This window comes from Lepidochelys olivacea (assembly GCF_965140295.1).
Source record: "Lepidochelys olivacea isolate rLepOli2 genome assembly, chromosome: 12".
NCBI lineage: Eukaryota > Metazoa > Chordata > Testudines > Cheloniidae > Lepidochelys > Lepidochelys olivacea.
Genome location: NC_140422.1, coordinates 40,434,549 through 40,453,118, shown reverse-complemented (window position 1 = coordinate 40,453,118; position 18,570 = coordinate 40,434,549). Strand labels below are relative to the sequence as shown.

At 57.8% G+C, this 18,570-nt stretch overlaps 2 protein-coding genes across 2 annotated transcripts in view; both read right to left on the bottom strand.

The window, feature by feature from the left end:
• The window catches only part of TANGO6 (transport and golgi organization 6 homolog), a 93,389-nt gene extending 90,639 nt beyond the window's left edge, over positions 1–2,750 (bottom strand). The window contains exons 1-2 of the mRNA XM_084644786.1: positions 2,667–2,750; positions 446–1,098 (exon numbers count right to left, since the gene is read on the bottom strand). Coding sequence (XP_084500912.1) covers positions 446–1,098; positions 2,667–2,742 — 729 coding nt within the window. The 5' untranslated portion in view covers positions 2,743–2,750. The remainder of the gene's footprint in view (positions 1–445; positions 1,099–2,666) is intronic.
• A 2,252-nt stretch (positions 2,751–5,002) lies between these two features.
• LOC311528970 (B-cadherin-like) overlaps positions 5,003–18,570 on the bottom strand; it is a 43,995-nt gene continuing 30,427 nt past the window's right edge. The window contains exons 7-16 of the mRNA XM_084644518.1: positions 17,754–17,929; positions 16,679–16,807; positions 15,777–15,962; positions 14,605–14,849; positions 12,691–12,833; positions 11,198–11,422; positions 10,123–10,347; positions 9,733–9,863; positions 8,657–8,800; positions 5,003–7,515 (exon numbers count right to left, since the gene is read on the bottom strand). Coding sequence (XP_084500644.1) covers positions 7,303–7,515; positions 8,657–8,800; positions 9,733–9,863; positions 10,123–10,347; positions 11,198–11,422; positions 12,691–12,833; positions 14,605–14,849; positions 15,777–15,962; positions 16,679–16,807; positions 17,754–17,929 — 1,817 coding nt within the window. The 3' untranslated portion in view covers positions 5,003–7,302. The remainder of the gene's footprint in view (positions 7,516–8,656; positions 8,801–9,732; positions 9,864–10,122; positions 10,348–11,197; positions 11,423–12,690; positions 12,834–14,604; positions 14,850–15,776; positions 15,963–16,678; positions 16,808–17,753; positions 17,930–18,570) is intronic.

Here is an 18,570-nt window from a genome sequence, read left to right as displayed (position 1 = left end):
ACTGGGACTGGACAACAGTGGATGGATCACTCTATAAACTGCCCTGTTCTGTACACTCCCTCTGAAGCCTCTGCCACTGGCCACTGTCAGAAGACAGGACACTGAGCTCGATGGACCATTGGTCCATCCCAGTGTGGCCATTCTTATGTTCTTATGACAAGATCAGATTTGTGGTTCAGCTAGCCCAGTACCCTGTCTCGGACAGTTGCTGGTACCAGCTGCTTCAAAGGAAGGTGCAAGACACCACACAGAAGGCAGAAATGGGATAATCTTCTCCCCAAGGAAGGTCTCATCTTGCTCCCTAATAGTGAGAGATTGGCTGAAGTCCTGAAGCACAAGGTTTTATGTCTCTTCCAGTTAGCTGTCTTTGCCCCAGAAAAATGGAAGCTATAGGATGGGGTCTATACACAAAATTAAGGCAGGAAATTCTAATCAGAATACACACCTTTAGTTGCTCCAATGGCCTGGCTTGCTCACCCTTTCCTTTGGTCGGGCAGAATCCTAGCTGGCACAGACCTGCTATGAGGTCCCCAAGGTGGCGGGTAAGGATGAGGTTGCCTAAAGATGGGTGCTGTGCAATCTGCAGCAGTGCAGTACAGCTGCCATACAGCCTATGCATTGCACTGGGGGAAGTGTTGGGAGATACCACATCTTGAACAACAGCACTGAACTCTGTCCTGTGCTTCAGTGGGATTCCAACCCCAGGCAAGAGATATGGACAAAGGCCTAAGGTAATCACAAACTGCAATGCAGACTGAACAGTCTTCTGCTGGGAGATACTGAGCGTGTCAGGGCTGAGAGCTGGAGCAGCTTCAGCGGTCCTAGGGTTTGGTTTGGCTGGATGGTAAGCAGCAGCTAAGATGATCATGCGCTTTTTCAGACTCAGCAGTAACAGCAGGACTTGACAAGTAAAACTCCAGGTCACATCTGTAGAGCTTTCTAGCCAAACAGCCTGCTCTCTGACTTCAGCTCTCAAGCTCCGCAGTTCATTCCACTGGGGATCCTGACCAAGCTTTTCCTCTAAAGCAGCCAAGTTGGAGTTTAAGGTTTCGAGCAGATCTGCATGTTTTGCCGCCTGGAGAGAACCTGAATCTGTTCCTAAAAGGAAAAACAAATAGATCACGTACAATACAAGGATTGCGAGAGCGGTGCACCTGCCCTCCCCTAAGCCGTATACTGTCCCTCCATAGCTGTTGTTATTAGTTTTCTGCTGCGGCAGGCAATGCGGGGCGGGGAGGGGCTGCTGCGGGCAATGGAGGGGATGGGGGGCCCCACACAGGCAATAGGGGGTGGGGGGGCTGCTGCAGGCAATGGGGGGGCAGGGGGCCCCACACAATCAATGGGGGGCAGGGAGGGGCTGCTGTGGGCAATGGGGGAGGCGGGGGGGCCCACACAAGCAATGGGGGCGGGGAGGGGCTGCTGCGGGCAATGGGGGCGGGGAGGGGCTGCTGCGGGCAATGGGGGCGGGGAGGGGCTGCTGCGGGCAATGGGGGCGGGGAGGGGCTGCTGCGGGCAATGCGGGGGGGGGCCCACACAGGCAATGGGGGGCAGTGGGGGGGCTGTGGAGGGCAATGGGGGAGGCGGGGGGGCCCCACACAGGCAATGGGGGGCAGGGAGGGGCTGCTGCGGGCAATGGGGGAGGCGGAGGGCCCCACACAGGCAATGGGGGGCGGGGAGGGGCTGCTGCGGGCAATGGGGGAGGCGGGGAGACCCACACAGGCAATGGGGGGGCAGGGAGGGGCTGCTGCGGGCAATGGAGGGGGCGGGGGGCCCCACACAGGCAATGGGGGGCAGGGAGGGGCTGCTGCGGGCAATGGGGGAGGCAGGGGGCCCCACACAGGCAATGGGGGGCGGGGGGGCTGCTGAGGGCAATGGAGGAGGCGGGGGCCCCCACACAGGCAACGGGGGGGGCTGCTGAGGGCAATGGGGGAGGCGGGGGGCCCCACACAGGCAATGGGGGGCGGGGGGGCTGCTGAGGGCAATGGGGGAAGCAGGGGTCCCCACACAGGCAATGGGGGCGGGGAGGGGCTGCTGAGAGCAATGGGGGGACCCCACACAGGCAATGGCGGGGTCGGGGGGGCCCACACAGGCAATGGGGGGCAGTAGGGGGGCTGTGGAGGGCAATGGGGGAGGCGGGGGGCCCCACACAGGCAATGGGGGGCGGGGAGGGGCTGCTGCGGGCAATGGAGGGGGCGGGGGGCCCCACACAGGCAATGGGGGGCAGGGAGGGGCTGCTGCGGGCAATGGAGGGGGCGGGGGGCCCCACACAGGCAATGGGGGGCAGGGAGGGGCTGCTGCGGGCAATGGAGGGGGCGGGGGGCCCCACACAGGCAATGGGGGGCGGGGAGGGGCTGCTGAGGGCAATGAGGGAAGCGGGGGCCCCCACACAGGCAATGGGGGCGGGGAGGGGCTGCTGAGAGCAATGGGGGGACCCCACACAGGCAATGGCGGGGTCGGGGGGGCCCACACAGGCAATGGGGGGCAGTAGGGGGGCTGTGGAGGGCAATGGGGGGGCGGGGGGCCCCACACAGGCAATGGGGGCGGGGAGGGGCTGCTGCGGGCAATGAGGGGGCGGGGGGACTCCTGCGGGGGCGGGGCGGTAGAGACACCCAGGGCGTGTGGGGGGGACCCCAACACGCGAGCCCCACAGTCCCCGCCCCTCTCACCGGTGCCTCCTCCGGGCCTCCCCATCAGCAGCGCCAGCGCCTCCGCCACCCGCTCCAGCTTCAAACTCCCGGCCATAGCGCCCGCGCCCTCTGCGCCTGCGCACAATAGCGCACCGAGACGCCATCTTGGGAGGGTCAGACTCGTACCGCCCCCTAAGGGGAGGAGCGGACTGGCCCTACCGCCATCTTGGGAGGGTCAGACTAGTGCCGCCGCGGCCTGGCCCTGCCGCCATCTTGGGAGGGTCAGACTAACGCAGCCCTGTTCGAATCCGCCACAGGAGGACTTGGGGCACCTTAGCGACTAACACATTTATTTGAGCATAAGCTTCCGTGAGCTGTCTTCCCGCCATCTTGGGAGGGTCAGACCGTGGGCAGTTAGTCAGCTTGTAGCATGGCTCAGGGCTCGGCCCTTCCCGCCGGGCTCCCGGGGGTCGTTCCTCTGGCTCCTCTGCAGCCGCGCTGCTACGCGCCCCGTGTCCCCCATGCAGCCAGGCTTTGCACCAGGGCCCCCCGGTACAGGGCCTCGCCGCCCTGCAGGCCCCCCGCTGGGCCCTAGCAGACGGGGCAGCCCCAGGCCGGGGGGGGCCCCCTCAGCCACGAGATGCCCAGTTCAGGGACGCAACAGACCAGTTCCATCTAACCCCCTGTCGCTGCGCCAGCCTCCCGCGCGAGGCCATCCAGGTGCTGCTGGCAGCCCTGGGGAGCGTGGACAGACCCTGGTTTCCCAGCAGCCCAAGTCAGTTCTGTCCCAACAACTCAGGTTTCACTCCTTGCTTACCAGACCCCCTGCACTGACCAGCCTCCAGCCCTCCACCCAGCAGCTGACAGAGGAAAGCTAGCCTCTTGCCTCCATTTCCTACCCCGGATCAACAAATGGAGGATTGACCCACCCACTTGCTACTTTGCTGGACTCCTGCCTCTTCTAGCTCTGCGCAGCCATATGTGCCCCATATGGCCCTTTGGAGAGCGAATAGGTGGATAGTTACACGTGCACACCTCAGGGCTGGCCGCACAGGGCACCAGTGTCCTTCGGTAGTGTGTACAGTACAAGGAACCTGAGGCTGGAGCCCAGATCTCCAGTTCAGCCTTGTGTCCAGTGCACCAGATATCATCATGTCCCACGCGCCCGGGGTCTGTCAGGAAGAAGCTGAGAGCAAGGTAAAACTGCATTCACTCTCAGCAACCATTCAGTTCTCCTTACGATTTCTGCTGCTGAATAGCCAGCATTGATGGTGTGGTTCACTATCATTCAATGGTTATGTCTACACTAGAATCTTTATTTGGTGTAACCATGTCACAGAGGGGGGTGAATTTTGACAACATCTCTACACCAGCAAAAGTCCTTGGGTAGATGCAGCTATACCAGCATAACTTATTTCACTTGGAGAACTGGCATGAGTTATACCAGCAAAACAATTCTTGCCAGTGGAAGCTGCCTCTATACTGGGGTGGGGTGGGGTGAGGGGGTTGCTGGTGTACTTGTATAGTTGGACCAGCAAAACTTTCGTGGAGTAGGCTGGGGCTGTCCTATACCATTGCAGGGAAATGAGCTGTTTTAAGTTAGCCCCAAAACTCAATCAGTCTAGTTCTGACCTTTATTGTGCCTTGTTTGTATAAAATGGATCCCAGCCTGACCCCTCCATTGGTGTATGAAGCAATAGCAGGTGCTCTTCCAGCTGTTTGAATGAGAATGGTTAGCTAGTTCCTGCTCTGCCAGCAGCACTCCAGGTTTGTCCCACGGCGTGCGGCCGTTCCGAAAGCCATTTTCATACAGAATAGCCAGAGGCTGAGGAAAGCATTTGTCTTTTGTTCTTTTCCAAAGGAGCCAGCCGAGGTTGATCAGAGACACCACAGCATTGCTCCTTGAGAGCAGCGGTTCTCAAACAGTGGTCTGCGAGCTCCATTCAGGTGGTCCATGAATCGTTCCCTCTCAGGTGCGTGCCCGGGCAGCCGCACACGAGAGAATGAAGGGCCACCCACCTAACCAGGGGAACCGCGCCAGCGTGACTCCACTAATTAGGTGCCTGGACCCGGGAGAAGATCCACACGTAAGGTGAGGTGGTGGCCTCGGGAGGAATAAGGGGTAGGTGGGAGAGGGCAGTGGGGTGAGAAGAGGGGGTGGGGGGAATTTGGGATGTGCAGGGCTGGGCAGCCAGAGAAAGAGGTGACTTTCCCGAGCTCCAGCGCTGTGGCTGCTGGGGAGAGATGGCCCTCCTCCCAGCCCCAGCTCCGTGGCAGGGGAGAGACCCCCTGTCCTTCCCAGCCCCAGCTCAGAGGCTGCTGCAGTGGGGGAGAGAGGCCACATCCATCGCATTAGAAAGGTAAGACTACGGATATTAAAATATGAGTTGTGTGCTTTTATTTGTAGAACCAAAAAACTTGAATTATTATTAAGTTTTCTTATATAGCACTTTTATCCAAAGCGCTTTACAATAGTTACCTATGGTACAAACAACATTTGGAAAGATCATTAAGTGGGCTGCCGAGACCCTCAGCAATTTTCAAGTGGTTCGCGGAAAAAAAAAGTTTGAGAACCAGTGTTCTACAGAGTATTCACAATGAGCTACGGGCAGCAAAACCGGTTCGGAGACTTTTAGCCTTGACATTAAAAAAGAAAAGTATTTTTTTAAAACAAATGTATTAAAATGTTATAAAAATGTACTCAGATTAACACGAAGCTATTGCTGTTCTCTGAGCTTCCTTTGTGTCCCACCATTCCCCGTCACAGAAAGGTACAAAGTATTAAGGCAGCCAAATACACAGTTTAGAAACCAAATAAAGCCATTTCCTTTTTCTAAAAGCTCCATTGCACAGTAATTACACTGCACACGCTAGAGATTAGACAACACAATGAAGGAAGTAGCCACAATCTGACATTATGGAAAAATATAAATTGGCCTATAGCTATTAAATCAAATAAGACATTCTGCTAAATACTACGTGAAAAGAACATGGCATGGTATTGGCTGGTAATTTTATAGATCCTCTCTCCCCTATTCAGAAATATGAATGAACAGCTTTATACAAAAATATAGCATCAAACTGGGCTGACAGTCAGGTTTTAGACGTTGCATTTATTTATACAGAGCCCCAAGTGTACTAGGCAGGAATATCACGTGACACACTTCTTCAGAGTCACACCTCCAGTCAGCAGAGGACAGACTACAGCCCCTAGCCGCACAGGCGAGAGGAGGGACTCAGGAGCGCTTTACTTAAGAGTTGGTTTATAATCCAGGTTTTTGGAGGGGTAAGGAGTGCATGGCAAAGTGTAGGGATGGGGAAGAATACTGAACTCTAGGGCAATGGAAAGTCACTACTGCAGCACACAGAGACAAATTATCATCAGGTTCCAAGCATATGAACGCTTGGACAGGGACAAGCTGGGTTCATTAAAACCAGCACACAAAGGTGAGTCTGGGGTTCTCCAGGAAAGGGTGTGAATCTACTGTCCGTTCCCTGAGGATTTCCTGGGGGCTGTCCCCCATATCTCCTGTGCCTGTGATTGCTTAGTAAACGGGTTACCATCATCTTTGGTCTTTGGGTTGGCACAGCGCTAAACGTATCAAAGTGCAACTCTTGGTTAAGGGTAACAATAACATTAAAAATAAGGGGCATCTGAAAATTCAATAAAAATATCTCTGGCAAAGTCCCTCGCAATCTGGCTGTGTTCCAGACTGGCCCAGCGGTAGCTGGTCTCCACAGTTACTGAGAAAGAGGCTACTTCACGCTTGCTCTTCAGCATCTCCTTTGGAGAACACGCCCACTCCATGGGCACACGCAGCACCGAACCACACAATGGGTGGCATTAAAAAGTGAACAAATCCCATCTGCTGGTGGAGGGGAGTTTCCCGCTAGGCTTCCTGAATTTGGAATGAGGTATTCTGAGAGCACTGGGGAAATGGTTACCTTTTAATGATACCGCTGGAGGAGAGGAGCCCCAGAAGTTAGCAGGCCCCTGTCCTGGCAGGCCTGCAGCATGGCAGATGAAGACATTGCTACACAGCACCAGACTGGTGTGAGTGCATTCTCCGGGCACCCCTTGCCCAGTGTGCTGCAAAGAGGCAAGACTAGGCCATTTAGCAGGTGGTTGTGAGTACTCACCAACGTGGGCACAGGGAAGTGGAAGTGGCTGTGGCTGGCCATCTGGGGGAAGTAACAGCAGCCAGGAGCTCCCCAGACGCACGAGAGGAAACAAAACTGGGGTAACTAAAGGGTGGGGCACGTCTGCCCTCTCCTAGAACCAGTCAGTCTGTGGAGGCTGTAGATCCCAGCGTGCGTTGCTCTGCCTTGAGCACGCCGAGACCTGCAGCCCCTACAGTGAAGCCGTCAAAGTGCAGCGTGTTCTGGGCAGAAGCCTCACACTCTGGGCAGGCTGCCACCAAGGCCCTTAGTTGACCGAAACAGAATCCCCCCACCCCCATTAACCTGGAAAGCCCTGGCTATCCACGGCTGAACAACAGGGGCTGAAGAAACTGAGCCAGGTTCTGCGAGGAGGACAGATTCACGTAGTGCTGTTGTCTGCTAAGGAAAGGGAATTTCAGCCATCCAGCCTGCTCGGGAAGACCTTGCTGGTGTGTGTCGAACGGGCCGCAGCGACATTTCTCTCACAGCTGCGGCCCGCACACACTGGTGGCACCTACTCCTCGTCCTCGCCCCCGCCGTACATGTCGGCCAGCTTCCTGAAGCGGCCGCCCCAATCCTTCAGGTAGTCGTAGTCCTGGTCCCGGTCCGAGGCGGAGGAGTTGAGGGAGCTGAGCGAGGCCGCCTCGGAGCCGCTGCCCTCGTAGTCAAACACCAGCAGGGAGTCGTATGGCGGGGCAGTGGGGTCAGTGTCGGCCGCCTTCAGGTTCTGGGGGTGGGGAGGAGCGTTAAATCACGAGCTAGAGCAACAGCTTCGCCCTGCCCAGAGGTGCCACTCGGGGAATGCCCTCAGGAGAATCTCAGGCAGACTTTAAATGGAGGAGCAGTACAGTTCTGCTGTCCCAGAATCAGCCCTTCCTGCACACTCTGTATCTGCATCGCAGTTAGCAGCCCATGCAACGGCACCCTGCATCCATGGGAGCTGGCATCTCGTGCTAGAGACTCGGCTTCTCTTTGGAAGAAACTTAAACCTCTAGCTCTCGTGACCACAAAGGAACCCTTCACAACATGATCTGACTGTGAAGAGGTGCGGGGGGATCCACCCGGAGCCCTGTCTGCACTGGGGCTATTCTTAGCAGTGCACACCCCAGTGTAGATGCGCTGCACGTGAGTGCGGCTTATCCCAGTTGAAAACAGGGCTATTTCACGGCTGACAGAAGCAGATGAGGAACAAGAGGGCCAACACTACCATGGATGATCTGGGCAGTCTTCTAGAATTGCACCTGGGCCCCACCGAGGGGTCGGGGGGCAATCCAGCAAGACAGTTAGCTCCCCCAAGGATGCTCAGCAGGAATGCCATCTCCCCTTCCCTTTGTCCCTGTGGGCTTGGCCCCCCAGGCACCCCAGTCCTGACCAGGTGTTTAGATGACTCTGGAGCACCTGTATCTGGCGCACTCTGATACTGCACACAGCTGCGAGGGGGTCCCAGAGCTGTCACCAAGAGAATTAAAATGCTGAGTTCCAAGCATTATAATGAATAATAATCGGACTCCTCTCTGCCTTCGCTACTTGGGGGCAGGTTGGGGGGAAGAGAAGGGCTGTGCACCAGGCTCTGAAGGGGGCTAGTCCTGAACTTCAGGAAAGAGCTCCCTAGCCAGGGCCTGACACCTAGAATGCCCTAGCCCCAGTGAGTTTCACATTCTGGATCTTTGGCTTTAGTGTCCCCACTGGGCGCAGAGACGGAGCCTTAGGAATTATGGTGCAGGGTCTAAGGAAGGGCTTTCGCACAGCCCAGCCCACAGCAATTGATTCTGCTGCACGGCTCGAGCCAACGGGAAGCCTTGCTAACAGAGTCAGAGCTCTGAGTAACCCACTCCTCTGCCTGCCGGGCACTGACGAGCCCCACTCACCTCATCGATGAAGTTGCCAATCTCGTCAGGGTTGGTGGGGCGTGGCCGGTACTGCGGGGCTGGCATGAGAGTTGGGACGACATCATTGCGGGTGACCTCAGGACGAGCATCCAAGCCGCGGTGCAGCTGGCTCAGGTCATAGTCCTATGGAGGAGGGAGAAGAGGTGGGATGTCAGGAAACGAGCAAGAGAAAGCCAGGCTGTTTTGCGAGATGCAGCCAAAGCAAGGTTGTAAAGGGGGGGCCTCAGGCAGGGCCCAACAGCAGGAACTTCCCCCACCACTGTAGTGTCACCCCACAGCAGCGCCTCCCTCGGGATGCATCCAGCTCTCAGCCCTGCACAGGGGCACTGCAGAGAGCGGCTCTGTACCAAGACCTGCCGGGAAGCGGTAGCTGAAGTGGGGGGAGAGGGGCCGGGGGTAGGAGCGCTGAAGGCCGGAGTGGGTTTTCATGTCTCCTCCTCCTTTTCCGTAACTGGCTCATGTCAGTGCTAGAAGCACAAGCAAATCCAACGTTACTGGCCACGAGAAGCCAAGGGCAGCGTTGTCAGGGCCACACTGGGGAACCGAGGCCCGAGAGGCAGCGCAGCTCCACAGGCCCCCCCCCGTGCATCGGCCGCACACACTCAACGTGCCGAGCGAGTCACACTCGGGCTATCCGAACGGCCTGGCCCACAGTGGAGGGGCTGACATGGGGGGTGTCAGAGATCGGAGAGGGCAGCTGGCGACCAAGACGCAGCGTAACTCCAGGCCCTGGGTGATGGCGACCGCCGCATTTGGGGAGCGACGTGGGATGCCCGCAGAGCCAATCAGCACAGCAAGCAGCTGGATCGAGAGGATCCTGGTTTCAGAACTCGGCAATGCCACTGACCCACTGTGTGACCTCGCCAGGCCACACGAGCCTGGCTGTGAGACTGGGCAAGGCACAAAAAGAGCCCATCCTGCCTGCGTCCGGAGGAGGTCCCCGCGATGCTCTCGCGCTGGAGACTTTCAGCGCAGAGCCCCAGCCGCACGCAGGGGAGCCGCTCTGCCCCGAGAGCAGGGCCTTCCTAGAGCAACAGCTTCCGAGCTCCACCCACCTGGTCTTCCTCCCCGCCGCCCTCCTCGTCGTAGTGATAGATGTTGTCTCGAGTGTCGTCCTCGGGGAGAAGCAAGGGCTCCTTCACCACCTTCCTCTTCCTCACGAAGAGCAGCAGCAGCAGCAGCAGGACTAGAAAGAGGGAGTGAAAGCATTGCCTTTATCTGGGCCAGCAACCTGCACTGCCAGGTCAGGCCGGAGAGCAGTGGGAGCAGTTCCCTCTGATGCACTGCTCCAGCCAGGGAGCTCTCAGGCAACGGCGCACGCTGGGAAGTCATTTCAGCAGTGAGGGGAGTTGCCGTGAGTCTGAGGTTAAGGCCTTTTGCAACAGTAACTCGCTTGGCAGGCACGGGAGGCTCCGGGGTGAGGGGACTCCGCCCGCAGTACTCACTCAGCAAGGCAAGGATTCCTCCGAGAATCCCCAGGATGGTCGGGATCCCCAGACCGCCCGCGATGGCTGCTCTCTTCTCGCAGTTCCTGGCTTCCCCGTCACAGTCGCACACACTGGCTTTGACAGTCGTCACCTGGGATTTACTCTGGTTGTCCACCAGCTGCAGGAAGATGCTGTATTCTCCTGGCTCCAGGTATTTGGTTAGCTTTAAGGCCAGGCTGTTTCCTGGGGGAGAGCAGGATTTAGGGCTCGAGTCAGAAAGTGACGGGATCCTGGAGGTGGGTAGTCTCAGCACCGAGGCCTGGCCATGCCACATCAGCACTGCTACAGGACCCCGGCACAATGGGAGGCCAAAGCCGCCAGCCCCTCCAGCTCTATAGCTGGACACACTGCAGAGCAGCCTCCCCGCTGGGAGGGCCTGGCTGTCCGCAAAGCCCAGCTCCTGCAGGGAGGTTTACGGAGTTTGGGGTTCGTAGGGGTGGGGGGAAGCTCGCAACCCTTACAGCTGGCAGTGTGACTGGCATTGGGGGCATTAGGGGGGCGGAGCTGCCACTGGCTACAACCAGCAGGCCCAGTGGGAGTGGGGAAGCTTGAGCCCCCTTCACACGTTCGGGGTCCTTCCTAGGGGGGCTCTACCCTCAGGTACCCGCTGTGGGTTCAGGAGACCGGTAGGGTTGGCTGGCACCTGAAGAGTGGCCTGGCAGACACATGCCTGCTCCAGAGCTCTCACATTCTCGTTCTGAGGAGTGGCGGCTGGGCAGGTTAGTGAGAACGCACCAGGCCCCAGAGGGGGCTGGGGTCCCTGCCCCTCGCTCTGCTGGGGGACGGGGAGCACAAGCAGTAACTGGAACGGCCTTGTGGCTCCGCAGGCTGTTTTGCAAGTCAAACAAAGCAACAAAGAACCGGCGGATGGGCCCAGTTCTACCCCGCAGCCCCTGGGCCACCAGCCCGAGCGGGAATACCAGCGTGGGGTAGCTCCCCACACAACTGACTGCTCTGGAAGGCCGGGGCGGGGGGACAGCCTGCTTCGCAGCAGAAGAAGCCGAGAGGGGCGCACAGCGGCCCAGCCCCTTACCCTGAGCGTTCACAGTTGCTGTCCAGTTGGAGCCGGAGCCGTGCAGCAGGTCCGCCTTGAAGGGGCTGGTGTTTGGGGGAAGGTCCAGGTCCACAATATTTAACATCTGGACCACTGGGTTCTGATTGCAGATGTAAAATTCCCGTGGATCTGGCACTGGCCCATTGTCATTCACATCCGTGAGGGTCAGCAGCAAGGTCCCCGTGCCCGTGGCGAATGGCTGCCCTAAGGGAGAGCGACACCACGGCTCAGTGCAGAGGACACTAGAATCCCACACACTCTGCCGCCCAGCTGACTCCCACACCTGGTACGAGCACTGCATGGGCAGCTGGGGGAGAACCTAGCCATCAGATGGGCCGGGGCGGAGGGGACCTGGGCTGATGGCCTTAAACCAGGGATGGGCAAACTTTTTGGCCCAAGGGCCACATCTGGGTATGGAAATTGTATGGCGGATCATGAACGCTCATGAAATGGGGGGTTGTGGTGCAGGAGTGGGTGAGGGCTCCGGATGGGTATGCGGGCTCTGGGGTGGGGCCAGAAATGAGTTCAGGCTGTAGGAAGGGGCTCTGGGCTGGGGCAAGGGGTTTAGGGCTCCAGATGGGGGTGCGGGCTGTGGGATGCTCCAGGCTGGGACCAAGGGGTTCAGAGGGCAGGAGAGGGATCAGGGCTGGAGCAGGGGGATGGCTCATGGGAGGACGTCAGGGGTGCAGGCTCCGGGCGGCGCTTACTTCAAGCAGCTCCCAGAAGCAGCGGCATGTCCCCCCTTGGCTGTGGTACCTGCAGAGCCGGTGCTTGGGGTGGGGGCAATGTCCAGAGCCCCCTGGCTGCCCCTATGCGTAGGAGCGGATGAGGGACATGCCGCTGCTTCCAGGAGCCATGGCACATGCAGAGCAGGGCAAGCCCCCGACCCCACTCTCTGGCAGGAGCTCGAGAGCCAGATTAAAAGGCCTTATGGGCCAGATGCGGCCCCTGGGCCATAGTTTGCCCACCCCTGCTTAAACGGTGCCATGCTTTAGTGAGCATTCCCACAGCACTAATTTAGTCCATCTCTGTCTCTCAGGAAAGTGCAGACCACTTGGGGCCATTACTTTTCCTGTGGCATTAGCCCTGGTGTCTTGGCCACGTCCCAGCTTGGGCAGTCACGTTTTGCCCAGGCAGTGTCCAATGGGCACTATTTTTCCTTTTCCTGTCCCAGAATATTATACAGTGCAGCCAGGGGCTCGTACGCCACTTTCCCCACCGCCGGGGTAGCAGCTATTTGCTCTCTATTCTGTGGAGCAGTGCAGGACTTCGGGGAGGAAAGCCGCCACATAAGCACGAGGAGAGGTTTTGTCCCTTTTCTCTTGCCAGGGGCGTCTGGATCCAAACACAGCGTGAAGGCAGCGCTGCTGCCGGAGAGTCGCGAGCGATCGCTGCCTTACTGCACATCACACAGGCAGTTCACTTGGACAGAGAACAGGGGCCCGAAACAAGAGGGAGGTGCGTGTCTTTACCAGAGTCGACAGCCAGGACTGTGGCCTCGTAAACGTTGTTGACTACGTAGCTCGACTCCCTGTCCAGAGGGCGTTTGGCTGTGATGATGCCATTTTCGGCGTCAATAGCCAGCCACCCTGCAGGGTCACTCCGCATGCTGTACCTGGAGGGGAGGGCAAGCAGGTATGAGGAGAAAGGTCCAGCATGGGGGGAGGGGGAGTGCGGGGGCTGAGCAGGTGGGTGATGCTCTATGGAAACATGAAATGAATTTGCCAGTGAGAGTTTAAGGCTGAAATCTAGCAAACTAGGTTTGTGAATATGAACAACTGGCCCCTTTCATGCTTACATCCCCTGCAGGCGGGGACCGGTCGCTGCCCTGCCGAGGGCTCTCAGGTGCCTGCTAGGGTTCACTCTCTCTCGCAGACTGCTGGCAGGAAGGCAGCTTCTCTCATTTCAGACCAGAGGGGCTGTTTACTTGCCCTCCAGCCAGCCAGAGAGGTGTCGAGAGCACGCGGCTAAAGGAACTGAAGGGAAGAGCTCAGGAGAGAGGTGCGGAAGGGTGGATTTGGGCATGCCCACACTGCAAAATTAAGGCGACGTTCAGGCAGCCCTGTCATTAATACACTGTTTCCCGTCCACACTTGCTCCTTCTGTCAGCGGCAGAAGCACTTTGACCGACTTCAGTGGGGCACTGACACCTGGAGCCCTGCTGCCCTGGGCCTGAAGCTGGGAGCATAGGCGCCGACTTTAGCCGGTGCTGATGGGTGCTTGCCCCCCCCCCACCCCCATTCCAACCCCGTCTCCAAATCCCCTGCCCCGCCTCCTTCCCCCTCCCCCCAGCCCACCACATTTCCCCTCCTCCCCAGGAAGCCAGGGAGGGGGGAGAAGCGGAGCAGCGGTGCGCTCAGGGGAGGCGGCGGCAGACAGGGAGTAACCTTTGGGGGGGGAGCAGAGGAACCGCTCCCCGCCCCTGCTCGAGCACGCCAGCGCCGCTCCGCTTCTCCCCCCTGCCTTCCGCTCCCGGGCTTGGGGGAAGCGGAGCAGCGCGGTGCGCTCAGGGGAGGAGGTGGTGGTGGCGGAGCGGAGGTGAGCTTGGGGGCCACAGGGAGCTGCCGGTGGGTGCTGAGCACCCACCAATTTTTCCCTGTGGGTGCTCCAGCCCTGGAGCACCCACAGAGTCGGCTCCTAAGGCTGGGAGCCCCACTGCCGGGGAGGGGGGTCCAGCTTGGAGCCCCATGCAGAGCTGACAGCCAACAGGCAAGGTCAGTGGCAGGGTGTCTACACGGACACTACATCGACGAAGCACTACGCCTCTCGCGGAGGTGGAGTTATGAAGTCGGTGTAGTGGGTGACTTACATCGGTGGGAGCTACATTTTAGTGTAGACGCTTACCCAGTTAGATGTAAGCTGCCTTACGTCAACCTAACTCTGTAGCGTAAACCAGGCCTTCGCATTACCAGGCAGTAGCCTGATTTGCCTGGAGCTGCAGGCAGCTTGGCTGTGCTGGACACATAGCTACGCCCCTGATCTGCTTGGTTAGCTGGGCAAACAGCCAGCTCGGTATATTTCCAGTTACGCAATTTTCAAGCATGAGGGTAGATTGTGCAAAGGTAGGTATGAGTTTTGGCAGGGCAATTGTACCATGGATCTGCCTGGAGAATTTGCCTTTATTTCCTTTCAAGAGAGCAGATGATTGAGATGATTTCCGATGCAGGAAGGAGGAGTTTGCCAACAATCAGAACCTCCTTAGTGCCTGGCTTTCCCCTGGGTCCATGGGACACAGAAAGACCATGCACAGGCCATATTGTGTTTGCTCCACAGCATTTCTGGACTGATTAGGGGTGGCGTGAGCAGTTGATGCACAAATCGAATGGCTGCTGTGAGCTCAGTCCCAGGGGCCTGCCAAGGCTTATCTGCAGCATTCCTTCCCTTACCTGATTTTCTGCGTCTGGCTCTTATCTGGATCCCGGGCCACGTAGGAGGTGACTTGCTGTCCCACAGGCAAATCCTCTGAGACCACTGCACTTTTGATAGGTGGATCAAAGATTGGGGCTTCGTTCACATCCTCAACGTTCACAGTAACGGTGGCTGTGGAAGTTGGGAGAGACACGGAGAAGGGAATGTCGTTCACTGCGATAACGTTGAGAATGAACTGTCTTTGCACCTCAAAATCCAGGCCCTGGAAAGGAGGCAAAGGAAGGAGTCAGCTTTCCAGGAGAGACAAAATATAAACCCTGCTAACGCCAGGGAGAATTCCCAGAGAGGAGGGAGCAGGGCTGTGAACGGCTGGGAGGCTATTCATCCTGCCCTTGGAGAGAGGACACACGTTAACCCGGTGGCAGAGGAACTCCGCCCATCACCAGGCTCGCTTCAGGAAGGTCCCTTGAGCGCGCTGTCCCCTTCCCCGGGTGCCTTCCATCCAAGACCCCCCCAGTGCTCCACCAGCATGGGCCCCTCTCCGGGAGGGAGAACCATCCCCACCGCACTGCCGGGGATAAGGAAGCACTGAAGTTCTGTGACAGGATTGCTCAACTCTCAGTCCCCTGGTCTAATCCGTTGGCCGTGCTCCCTCCCCACTCTTCGGTGCAGTCCCACAGGGCCCGTGGGAGGTAGCGCACCAAGCTCTGACCCTCATGGGCAGGCCCACAGCCCCTAACCAGATCCGGAGGGGGGAGGGAGAAATTTTGGGAACCTAAAGCCCCGAGTCCGTCCTACCAGACGGACTCTCCCCCCTGCCCTCCCTGAGCAGTGCTGGGAAGAGATTCAGAAGAGTAAGTCTCAGTAGAGTTGGTTCTGGGGTGGCTGAGGGAAAGCCCCTGTGCCCCCAGACAGAGCTGTACCTTCCCGGGGAAGGACTCGCACGCAGCAGGGCTCTGGGGACTAGGACTGGGAGCTCCCCAGGGCACCCTCTGCTGGGGATCGTGCTCCTGCAGCCTGAGAGCAGTGGTGGGCTGAGCCGGGCCGGATTACGTTCCTGGGGTGAATGCGGGTGCATGCAGGAGGGGGAAGCGGTGCAGCTGAGGACCCCAGGAGCCATCCCCCTGGACCGTAGCATTTTCAAAGTCACGTCAAGGTGAGGCGTGAGAGCTGGGTGGGCACAACTCACCTGGGAAGTTTTCAGGAGCCCGTTGTTGTTGTTGGGATCCGTGGTTATGGTGAAAAAGCCCCCTTCGTTCCCTCTCTCAATCTTGTACTTCGCCTGCCAGGCTGGAGAGCCCTGCTTGTCCCTGTCCGACACACTCAGCCTGGCAACCAGCACCCCCACTTCGTTCTCGGGCACCGTGGCTTGGTACTGCAATGGAAGGGACAGGCTGGACTGTAGGGTGCCGCTCTGACTGGCCGCAACCCTCCACACAGGGGCACAGTGCAGCTGCTTCAGCTGCTGGGCTCCAAAGGGAGCCGCAGCTGGAGCTCCTGGGCCAGAATCACGGCACCTATTTCCAGGGAGCGCTGGTGGACCCAGAGCTGCTACACTCTCCTCAAGGGGCCCCATACATTGGGGGCGGGGGATGGAAGTTGCACTGAGTGTTCCAGCGACAGAAGACATCTGTCCCTGCAGCTGCTATTCCATAACTACACACCCAGGGCCAGGATCCACAGCTAGGGGAAATCAGCAATTTCCACCGGCTTCAATGTAGCTATGCCGAGCTAGGGTCTGGCTCTCAGCACTCAGGTACGAACACACACAGCAAGCAGGTCCCCAGCTCCCGCAATGGCTAGCGGTACTTCCGTGAGGTTGCTGTGACGTTTACCTTTCACTCGTGTTCCTAAAGGGAGCAAGTTCAGGCAACTTCCAGTTAGAGGCAAATGTTTTTGGCACAGAAGAATTTGATTCTCTAACCCCATGGAATAGTTCTGCCCCTTTGATTCTTCACCACATCTGAGGTTTAGTAACTTGACAGTTTTCTCAGGCATCTAATTCACTCTTTGCGCAGCTGTAGCTAATCAACTCCTCTGTGTTGGGAGTGGAGCTCCTGACCCGGGTAGTGCGAACAGAGGTTACGTTACCGTGAGTGGGTCGAACACTGGAGCATTGTCGTTGGTGTCTGTGACCTCAATCATTGCTGTGGCTGTGGTAGTAAATCCTTCGCCTCTTAAGTCGGCAGCCTGGACAATCAGCGTGTAGTTGGGGGTCACCTGCAAGCCACAAAAGCCACTTTGGGGTTAGCACCTGGAGGACACGTCAGCCTGCTGCCATACTGGCTGGGAATGGGCTTTGCCAGGCCTGGCCTCTCTGCCTCTTGGGGGAACTTGTTAGGATTAGTTTCCTTGCGGTCAGAGCAGCCAGCAGGCGAGACAGGAGGTGTGAGCGCCTGAACTCAGCTAGCAAGCGACACCACTCCGCTGGCTGCGGGTGCCCGCTCGGGGGAGTTTCATCCACTGAAACCCGGCAGTAACAGGTAAGGAAATCTGCTTCACAATTCAGCAGGCAAGCTGTCATTGTCCCCTCTACTGAAAATGAATATTTCACATTGGTAGCCTAGAGCATTTTAACCATTCACTTTTCTTTTCAGTATCTACAGTGAACAGCTTGGGGGTTTTCTGCACATCTATCTGGGCTTGGACAATTAATCAATGACATCAGTTTCACTTTGTATTTGTTAGAAAGTGGGTTTCCCTTGATCAGTAGAGTTCCCAGGGCAACCCCTCCTGCTGGGTGCAGGCTCAGCAAAACCATGTTTCGACAAAACCCAACGTGGGGCTGAGATTTGATGCATTTAAATTAGCTGAATTAACCAAACGCGGCCAAACTATCGGGCCTCCCATGGGGGGTCAGTTTCTAGCACTGCAGAGATGCCCGTTGAACCCCGCACTGCCTCCCTGCCAAGCACAATTCACTCAGGCCGAGAGCTGGCCGGGCAGGGAAGGTCTAATATGGCACAAGAACCCAGGAGAAATGGAGACAGCAGAAGTTCGACAAAGACATCCCGCAGCGTGACACGGATTGCGCCGGACACCCGCCACTGTCTATGCGTCTCGATGCGGAGCTCGCACTTCAGAGCCTGGGGCCATCCATCCTCTCTGTGCAAACATAACTATGCCGAGCTAGGATCTGACTCCGACCCAACGCTGCAGCACTCACCTCTCTGTCCAGCCCAGCTGCAATCACACTGATGATGCCATTCTCAAAGTTGATGGTGAACATCTGGTGGTCGGGTTTTTCAGGTATCTGCTGCAGGATGGAGTAAGCAATGACCCCATTGTAGGAGTTTACACTGTCGTCTGCATCTGTGGCTGTCACTTGCATCACGGAAGAACCTGGGCACAAGTTTAGAGCAACACTAATTTTCTCGTTCTAGGACAAAATGAGGCGGGAGACAATTCTCCAGAACGCACTGCCGGAACCAATCCCGCCCTGGCCCGCCAAGGGGAACAGGGGAAGGTGACTAGATCAACCACCAGGCATTTCCCATCCCTAATGTCTGCCGATTCCTCTCTGCAGTCACCAAAGAAAGAGAATAAGATTGTAAGCGCCTCGGGGCAGGGGCCGGCTGAGTCGTCGGCCCAGAGCCATCGATCTCACTGAGGCGATAGAAAGACTGGAGCCCTAGGAGCGTCTCACAGGTAAACAGACGGCACAGTTTAGAGCCACATTTACTGATACCAAATTAGCTCCCCTGTTCCCTTCCAGTTCTCACACCGCCCCCATCAGCGCACGGAGCGCCTGCTCCCTGCCAGCCCCAGAGCCTTCTGCGAAGGTAACTGGTCCCCTCCGCGGGTTCTGTAGAGAGGCAGGTGGTCAACCCCAGGATGCCGACTCTCCTGCAGGATCGGGGGAAGGAACTGCTGGGTTGGAAGGGGAGGGAGAGCCTGCTCCAAGCCCAGCCACCCGCACTCTGGACAAGGCGCGTCTGCTCAGTGGGCAGATTTTAGACCCTTTGGGTTATTCTGGGATTTAA